The following is a 9,401-nucleotide window of genomic DNA, read 5'->3' as shown; positions in this document are numbered from 1 at the left end:
GTCGAATATACTCTATCTCTTTAGCAGAAAAAAAGGCAATTTCCATAAAATCCATTCCCTGATTATTACCAACATATGGGCGAAATTTCAGAGTTATATATGCATCGGTACACTTTTTATTGCATTTTTAAGACGTTTATGAGGTTAGGTTTATATAAGAGCAGTGTTACCAACTTAGGGAATTTCCCCCTAAATTTAGGGGGAAATTTTGTAAACAGGGGATGTTTTGGGGTGACATTTTTTTTAGGGTAATCTTTAGGGAGAAAAATTGCATGCTTACTATTGGTTGGTTGAATTTAATTTCCTAAGTGATGAGTTTTTGTTACGGCAAATAAAAACCCATCTTTTTTGCGTAATTGTATAAAAAAAATGATTGCTTACCGATTTATCGAGCTACTTACAGCTCATAAAAATATATGGATATTCGATATGGCAACGTTTATCTTCCAATTAATCGATTACGATGTTGCCTTTCTAGTATTTAAAATTGATGGTAACGGCAGAAAATGTCGAAAGCATACAAAGTTTCTACCGGCTATTGCCAAAAATATACAAAAAAGTGGGAAAGTGAAGATGAACTTAAAGGTTTTTAATATACATATGTATACCTTTTCATTTATATAAAATTATTATTATTATTAACAGCTTGGATCGCACCTGATCCCGCTGGACGATCGGATTCGGCGTTCTGTAAATATTGTCGCACAACACTATCAGCTCATAAAAAGGGTTTGGTTCAACATTCTAGAAGCAAGAAACACGAGAATGCGGTACTAAAAGACAAATCAGCTCTTCAAAGTAAAAAGTTGGATTCCACTTTTAAACCCACAGTGACTGATAATATAAAAATTGCTGAATTAAAAATAGCTGCATTTATAAATGGATTTTTCTATGCGCTAATCAAATGTGTTTTTTAGGGGATTTTTGTTGATTTTAGGCTAATTTTAGGGGGTTTTGAAAAATATTTGGGGGGAAACTTTCTGAGAGGTTGGTAACACTGTATAAGAGGTATGTTTTTTTCTTGATTTGTCTCCATAAATGTTGCACACGGAACATTGAGGTTATACGCCGACTCCTTCTATTTTTCCAAAAAATGTATGGGGCTGTACGACTGTGCGACGTTGAACACTTGAACAATCACAATAAAAAAATTATTAGACATAAAATTTACATACATACATGGTTGACTGATGGCATACATAATAACCATAACCATAATATATAAAATATATGTAAATATTGTGTAAATATGTAGTTTTTGAAGTAATTTTTTGTTTTAATATTTTGTTACTGTTCGCCGCCCAAAATATAAATACTTTATTCTTCGGCGTATAGCGCACCCGGTAGCGTGCCATAAATTTCACCATCTAATAATTTTTCTAGAGCGTACGGCAACACCAAAACTGCATGGAAGGTCTGAAATTTTGCGACAGCTGTGTTCCTTTCGGACAGTGTCGCTGATTGTCACTGGTTTCTGCAGGTCTGTTTTCCTACTTTTTTTCGGTTAATAAACGCTTTCCCGCGGAGGCTGGTGATAGTTTGTGACAGCTGTCTGTAACTGCCCGTCTTCACAGGATTGAGTTTATATCTTGACACAAAGGTTAGAATATAGAGAGCAATATATATCAGCGTTGTATTTTGGCATCTATTGCGGTGACTTGGTAGTTTGACAGCTACGTTTNCTACATAAAATAATTGCCGTTTTCGTTGTTCCGCGAGATGAGCAAAATAAATAATAGCTTGTAAAATTAGGGTAAGTGTAGAGCCAGTGCAGGTAAACGTAATACTTTCTTTGATAATTGATAAAAGTTGCAAATTTTTAAGGCAGGTATCGCTAATGTGCAGGTATGTTGAATGCATCTATCGGAGCAGTTTCCTTATAAATGTTAAAAATAATGCCGCTGNCCGCATGGTGTAGGAATAAATTGAGTTTTGCTTTGCCAACCGCAAAGAAAAACTTTGACAGTTGGGGAAAAACCACACAAACGCTTAATTTTGTGTGTTGCTGAAATTGTTAAATTTACATATATTTTATAACTTGNCATATATAGCATCACGCTATAAGATTTACTTATAAAAACGGTATATGCTAATGGCCTTATTCATAAAAAATAAAGAAAGATTCCAAGAGCTATATAAAGTATTTTGATNGTTTTCGGAAAAAAATGAAACTCATGATAAGGCTCATTACACCTAGAAGCTGTCAAATTTTACCTAGCTCATCCACCACGAAACTGTCAAATTTATAAACTAGCAATTTTCAAAGATTTTTTTTTACGGTTAAGTCCGGTAAAAATACTTACAAAGGAGTCACGGCAACCCCGGATTTTTTTTTGATATTCCTCCTTGCACNGCGAACAATCTGAAATTCAATCGCTTTTGTCAAATCCATTTTGGGTGTAATATTTTAACATANACAGATTCCATTTGGAAGAGTAGCGTAACTAGTCCAAATGACGCAGTGTCCGTAATTCTTCCAAATGGAATATTCCCGCAGTGCAAGTGTATAAAAACCCGATAGCAACCCCCGTAGTCGGCCATTTATATGTCATTAGGTTGAGCAAAATATATCGAAGCTTCTATTTTCGGATGTACAAGTGTTCATTAAATCATGAAATGTGTTTAAAGTGTGAAAACTATGTTTAAGCATGGAATTCTATGCCCCTTTTTGCCTATTCTCTTTCTAACAGCGGACGTGCCTGCCAAACTAAAAAGCATGATGGNCTATCCTTTTTCTTTAGTAGCGTATATTTATCAAAGTATTTCTTAGTTTAAAAATTCATCTCTTGCATAAATGAAAAAGAAGACGAGATGAAATGAAGCATATACTACTTTTTCATGTCAAGGACGAATAAATTTTCCAAAGGGCTAAAAAGGGGCTAAGGGCAATTTTAAATTTATGTGGCCCAAAAACGAATCGGGTAGCTAAATCTAGCCACCAAGCGGCTAAAATGACGACGCACATGGGGGCCAAAATAGATGTAAAACGCCCGTTTACCACGTAATGGTAGTTTTGCGCAGGGTAATTAATGTTCGGCTCCGCGCGAACTTAGACTTTTTTACTTGTTTATTTCTAAAATAATGGGCCGTATGCAGAGATGCTCAACAAACTNTAAAACCTTTTTTAATGTGGTTGCGTTAACTCATATACGCTTTTTTTATTTAGTTGACAAACTGCATATTTCGCCAGTAAAAATTCATATACAGTATATTTTGCTTAGCTGCCCATCCTTCTTTGCACGAAAAACTTGCGCGCTTAACCGAAAAAAGCACTTAAGCGAATTTTCTTTACTACTTCAATGAGGAAGGTATCCGAATCCCTATGAAACCAAATAATGGAGGAGCACTTACCACGTAGAAATTACTGCAGGAGAAATTTTTTCCGAATGGTATCNCAAAAATAACTTCTTACGTTTCAGAGCTAAATTAACGAAACAAAACTCAATCGTTAACGTTGAAACGAAATAAATTATCAATCGGTAACATTGAAACAAAATAAATCAACGGAAAGTTATTGTTGTATGCCGTTGCGAGCTTACTGTTAACACCTAGCACCTATATGCATTACAGCTTCAGCATTAATTAATAAAAGCAAAATAGAGCGTAAAATTGACAAGAAGAGAAAACTAGCAGAAAAAGTTACTGAACGCAAAACTAGTAAAAACTTGCAAGTGAATAGTTGTTGCACCCTTTTGATATTCTGCTGTAAACATTTTACTATTTATAAATCAGTTTTAAAATCTTTGCTTTTCACACAAGCAGTTACACAGTCTAGTACATCATTAACATTTTGATTTCCACTCGTTTTACTTTTGTTTGTGCTAAACCAATTCAACAAATGGCGGCTTTTGACATTTATTCTTCTTCTGCTAGCTAATTTCTGCTAGTAAAAATTTCACTAGCAAGAATTTGAAGCTCTCCCGTGTTATTACGCTCTCGATTCAGTGCTCTCTTGCAAAATTTTTTGGGTTATCATACACTTTTCCAGTCAAAATTTGCAGGTTCCAGTACAAATTAGTACTGACTATTGGTTACTATACAAACCTATGATTGAATTTCTTTTCGTTAAAAACCAAAATAGAGTTATTTTGATAATTACCCAAACGATAAAAACTGAATCGCTTAAACAGAAATGATTGCTCTTTTTTGATAAACCCCCGTTTTTTGATAAACGACCGTATGAATAAAAACTAGGCAATTGCTCTTTCCTAAAATTGTTCATCTTTTGCTCGATTTTTCTTTGGTCAAACAATACGTTTCAAAGCACCCCCGTCGATGTCATTATTCAAATTAACTGAACAGAGTTTCGCAGAAATTTGTATCTAAATGATGTTCGATGCTCGATCCCCCAACTAATTTGACATGCATGTGGTCATAGCGTGGGCACCAGTATTCTCCAGAAATATATATACGCATACATACCAACAATTTCTTTTATTACTTTTAATTTTCTCCTTTTACCAATATAAAACACCATTATAGGCCAGTTTTTCAGTGCCAGTTTAAACTCAGATTAAGTAAACTGAGTGTAAATTGAACAGCTGGCTGCTATTTGATTGGCTGATCTTAGTTTAAACCAGCCAGATCGGGCGTTTAAAATTAGTTTAAACCACGGCCGTGTACTGAAAAACTGGCCCTATGTCTGCAAATTGGTTTTTTATTGTTTTTGTATCCATGAGTTAACTTTCTTTTATGTTGTTGGAGATTAAGAAAACTGGCGAGATCACAGCCAATTTCCTGCAGCGCCTTCTTAATGCGCCCAAATTAGTATTCGGCTACATTTTGCGCACAAATATAGTAGATGATATACAGACGCATTTTATCTGATGGCAGTTCCCATTTCCAAAACTGGTCATTCCGATTAAGTTCACAAATTTTNTAAGCCTCTACAATGATTTAAAGTGTTGTAGAAGTACCAAAAAACTATGCTGCTCCAGAAAAGTGTATTCTTTTTTTGCGTTGTCAGGTGGGCGCCTTGAAAATACAAATTGTCTTCGCATTTTCGTGTCCATATATGCTAGCGAATATGTTGTCAGTGTATCAGGCCAGAGAAAAATTATTAACAATATTTAAAAAGTGTATTAGTTAAATAAATGTGGCGAAATTTATTGATTTTGTAGCTAAAACTCCGTTGGACATCACACTTAACTGTTCTCATCATAATAAAACACCATCGAAATCGAAATAACAAAATCAACAAAACTTACAAAAAAACAAAACAAGTTACTCAAATTACAAAAACCAAGAACGCAATCGCGCACGTTTAAAAAATATCTTCAAATACCAAAAGGGACAGAGCTCGATAAGAGATCCGGAGCACCCTCCAAAAGCTGCTGCACAGGCGAGTGGGACTTAGCTAATCACCCCCAGATTGGCAGTAAGGTAAGTTTTTTTCAATTATGGAAAGCTATAAGTTGGGGGTAATGAGCTGATAGGGGTTACGAGGGTCTAGACCTGATACAGAAAGAGGGCAGTTTCCTTTTAAAAATTATTTTTTTTTACAAAAAAATAAGTTTTTGAAGTTTCATAAATTGTACAAAATTATGTGCAACTTTGCCACATTGAAATTCATTATACAAAACATCAGAGGATTTAATGTTGTGCGTGGGAAATGTTCGGTTATTTGTATAGTGATTATTTTCGCAAAGAATAAAAATTAAACTTGGGCTAGGCCAGCAACAGTATTTTTGCCCAAAACTCCTTTCCGCGGTGATGGTCTTCGGCCGCGCTAGAAAAATTAGCCTAATCAGACCAATCCCGGTAACGCCATCCACAGAATTTTTAAGCAAAATCCACCTCCAAATTTACAGAAAAGTGCATATTTACACTCGCAATCTTTTTTTTATTAAAGTGCAATCCTTGACTAAACGTATATGTTAAAGTTTTCTTGATTCGGGTCACGTGGTTGGACACGACAACCCAGAATCATTGTACAAATAACCGAACCGTCGTACGCGAACTGTCTTACTTATGCATTTTCCTATAAACCAAAATTGTATAAAATGAAACTGTAGTAGTTTTCACCTTAGAAGGATAGTTCTTGTCACAAATACATAGTTTCGAACTTATATTTATGCATATATATATTTTTCTTTTTTGCAGCGCACATCTTTATCAGATAATTCCGAGAACTCAAACAAACTGGCACTATTACAAGTTTCAAGACAGTATTTTAACTCGACCTCCTCCCTTTTCCACGAGTAACGGTACTTCGTTTAGAGCTGCTCTGGTCTGCCCTTAAGTGGGGCTGGAGCCATAACACCCGCAACACCATCAGCAGTAACAGCCAGTGCGGCTACTACAGCGCGCACAACACCAACAACAACAGCGCGCAACACCAGCAGCAGTAACAACCAGTGCGGCGACTACAGCGCGAATAACACCAACAACAACAGCGCGCAACATCGCGCATCAGCGCGCAACACCAGCAGTAGTAACAGCCAGTGCGGCTACTACAGCGCGCGCAACACCAGCAACAACAGCGCGCAACACCAGCAGCAACAACAAACAGTGCGGCTACAACAACAACAGCAGGCCCCACCAACACCTGTTGCAACAAGCGGTGAGTCCTTCGGGCCATACACAATGTGAATATTTAGAATTGGAACCAATAGATAAGAAGATAAGATTATAAAGAAAAAAAAATATTTACCAAGAACAGTATTAGCAGTGGATTAGAAGTAAACCATAATTTAAACCCAAAAAAAAAACAAAAGAAAAAAAGAGGAATTTATAGAATTCGGAAGTTAAGCAAAAGAAATAAGTACGAAAAACTAATTAAAATTAACTTAAATTTAACTTAGAACTCATACGGTACTGCATAGATAGCGAAATTTATTTTTCTAAACATTGAAATGCTCATATATATACATATAATATATATATACACATACACGTACACACAGGGCCGTGACCCAAATCGCCGAAAACGAAACCAAGGAAAAAATTTTTTCTCAGGTTTCGCAGATTTTTGATTATATCTGGGTCATGCATATTCTAAGGTATCATGAAATCCACTTAATCCTGAGAAACCTTTAAATTAATGAAAATTAAAAAAGCACAACATGAAATGAAGGGTTGTTTATATTTAAGGACCACCATCTTTTGCATTGTACTTGCTTTTCTTCGCTTGCCCTGTATTACTTTGAAGTTAATAAAAACAGTATTCGATAAAATAACCAGCGTTTAACTTTCTAAGTGAAAATAAACTCGGCAGCATTTCTAATGTAATGTAGCAGTCCAAAATATGAAAAGGTTTTTTTGGCGCGGAATCCACCAGACTTAAGAATTGAAAAATCTGGTTTCTTCGAGCATTTTCGGGCTTCTTTCACAATAAAGCAGTTTCTTCATTACCCATATGTTTTCGGTGAAAAACTATTTATAACGTAAAACGCGAGACATACGGGCATGCTTATGCATATAAACAAGCACACAAATGCGAATAATTTTGCCCTGACAGACGTCAGTATTGCGGACTAACGAGCCGAGGGTCGTGGGTTCGAGTCCCATGGCCATTACGATTTTCATCTATTTCGTTTTTATTCATTTTTTTATAAGTTCTAAATTTTTTTAGCATTGCTTTCAGTTAGTTCTTGTTGACTTTTTAATAAAATTCAAGTAAAATAATAGTAAAATAAAAAATGTGATATAAAATAAAAAATGTGATATAATAAAAGTAAGTAAGCCACTGTGGTGTAGCGGTAAGCAGTGCGCGCTTACACTCCGCAGGGCCTGGGTTCAATCCCTGGTCAAAGCAACATCGCAAAAGTACCCTGCAGGGAAAGCTACTTGTTGTGAACTAGAATTCTACCAGTTGCGTTTCAGCCCAACTAGTTCACGTTCTGTCCTTTTTCAATGTTAGCGACTGGTATTTTTAACATTGCGATGTCCTACGAGATGTCAATTGTCAGGCTATGCATCATGAAAAGCATTAGTATGCCTTTTTGCTCGCGGCGCTCCAACAGTCGCAATGGCCGACAGAGCAAAGCACTCACGTGGTATGCCTGAGGTACCAGGTTCAAGCCCTGGCGCAGGGAAAATTTATATTTATATTTTTTATTTAGGGTTTTTTTTGCTATTCTTAAATTTAATTTAAAAAAAAAATATTTTTTGAATCTATTTGTTTATGGCACAAGTATTTTCCCATACATTTGTTTCTTTTTTTTTGTAATGCAACTAGATTTTTAAGTTTGTTATTTATATTTAAATTGAAATAATTATTCCTACTTACATTGATCTAACTTTAAAAAACTTAACCCCCTCCAAGCGGCCTCGAACCTGCGATCCCAGAACCAGAACCAGTTGTGTTCACGTGACGCCACAGCCGACATTTGTAAGAAAAGCAATTAATTGCGTTTTATTTTAGGCTTTGGCAATTCAAAGGCAGATGTCGCTGAACGCTTAAGTTCTTCGAAAATGTCGAACTGGTAGGCACATACTAGTTTATGAACTAGTATTTTTTCTTACTGGTTTGGGTTTTCACTGCAGGGTATAGAAAAAGGTTTTTTCTTAACAGCGGTCGCCCCTCGGCAGTCAACGGCAAACCTCCGAGTGTATCTCTGCCATGAAAAACAGCTTCTCATAAAAATATAATCGCCGTTCGGAGTATGCGTAAAACTGTAGGTCTCTCCCCTTTGTGTGACACCATCAAGGCGCACGCCACTATTTGGAGAAGAAGCTCGGCCAAGCACTAACATATGTGTAAGCGCCAATCCATTACTATTATCAAATATATAAATAAAATAAAATAAATAACAAAAATAAAAAATTTTTTCGCAATCGCTCCAACCGAGGTTCGAACCTGGCAGCTATAGGCTTGTAGAACGCAACTCTCACCACTCGGCTAGCGCGGACGCCAAACTCGCCTGCTTTGTTTTCTTATTTGTACAAAAGACAACAGTTCGCCGTTTTTACCAGTGTTTTCATCGAAAATTCCCCTAATCTGAGTTAATTCCCAAAAATTTCGTGCATTTGTTCGGCTGCTTATGCACATTTGAAAGAGGAACATGCATGAGTTAAAGCAAATAAAGGCTGTTTATGCAAATAAGCGAGCCCGTTTGTCAGCCGTATAAGAGTCTTTTTTACTAATTTAATTTTCAGGTAAAATTAATAAAAAAGTTAGAGAAAGCAACATTGTAAGCTATTGAACGTGCTATTGACTCATAGCTAAAATATAGCTAAAATTTATATTCTTTTTAATTCAAATCCTTTTCTTCTTATTATTTGGCGCTGTAACCTCCTAAGCGATTTTGGCCGATTTTAACAAAGCGCGCCAGTCGTTTCTCTTCTGTGGAAACTGACGCCAATTGGAAATACCAAGTGAAACCAAGTCCTTCTCCACCTGTCCATCGCAGTGGGGGCCTCCATCTTCCTCTGCTACCACCAGCGGGTTCCGAGTTGAA

At 36.2% G+C, this 9,401-nt stretch overlaps 1 protein-coding gene across 1 annotated transcript; it reads left to right on the top strand.

Moving 5' to 3' along the window:
* Positions 1 to 451: 451 nt before the first annotated feature.
* LOC108360841 (uncharacterized) lies at positions 452 to 917 on the top strand. Its single transcript, XM_017613284.1, has 2 exons — positions 452 to 585; positions 646 to 917. The coding sequence occupies exons 1-2, from the start codon at positions 507 to 509 to the stop codon at positions 915 to 917; spliced, it is 351 nt and encodes a 116-aa protein (XP_017468773.1). The 5' UTR covers positions 452 to 506.
* The last annotated feature ends 8,484 nt before the right edge of the window (positions 918 to 9,401 follow it).

This window comes from Rhagoletis zephyria, unplaced genomic scaffold (genome assembly GCF_001687245.7).
Source record: "Rhagoletis zephyria isolate East Lansing unplaced genomic scaffold, Rhagoletis_zephyria_1.1 Rzeph_scaffold_00639, whole genome shotgun sequence".
In the NCBI taxonomy this organism is placed as follows: Eukaryota; Metazoa; Arthropoda; class Insecta; order Diptera; family Tephritidae; genus Rhagoletis; species Rhagoletis zephyria.
The sequence above is the reverse complement of the archived record's forward strand: the minus strand, read 5'-3'. Positions and strand labels throughout refer to the sequence as shown.

Bases quoted from the DNA above. Each gene is read 5' to 3' on its own strand.
- LOC108360841 (XM_017613284.1), top strand. From the start codon at position 507: ATGTCGAAAGCATACAAAGTTTCTACCGGCTATTGCCAAAAATATACA. The intron at 586-645 runs GTTTTTAATATA...TATTATTAACAG, and splicing joins AAGTGAAGATGAACTTAAAG to CTTGGATCGCACCTGATCCC.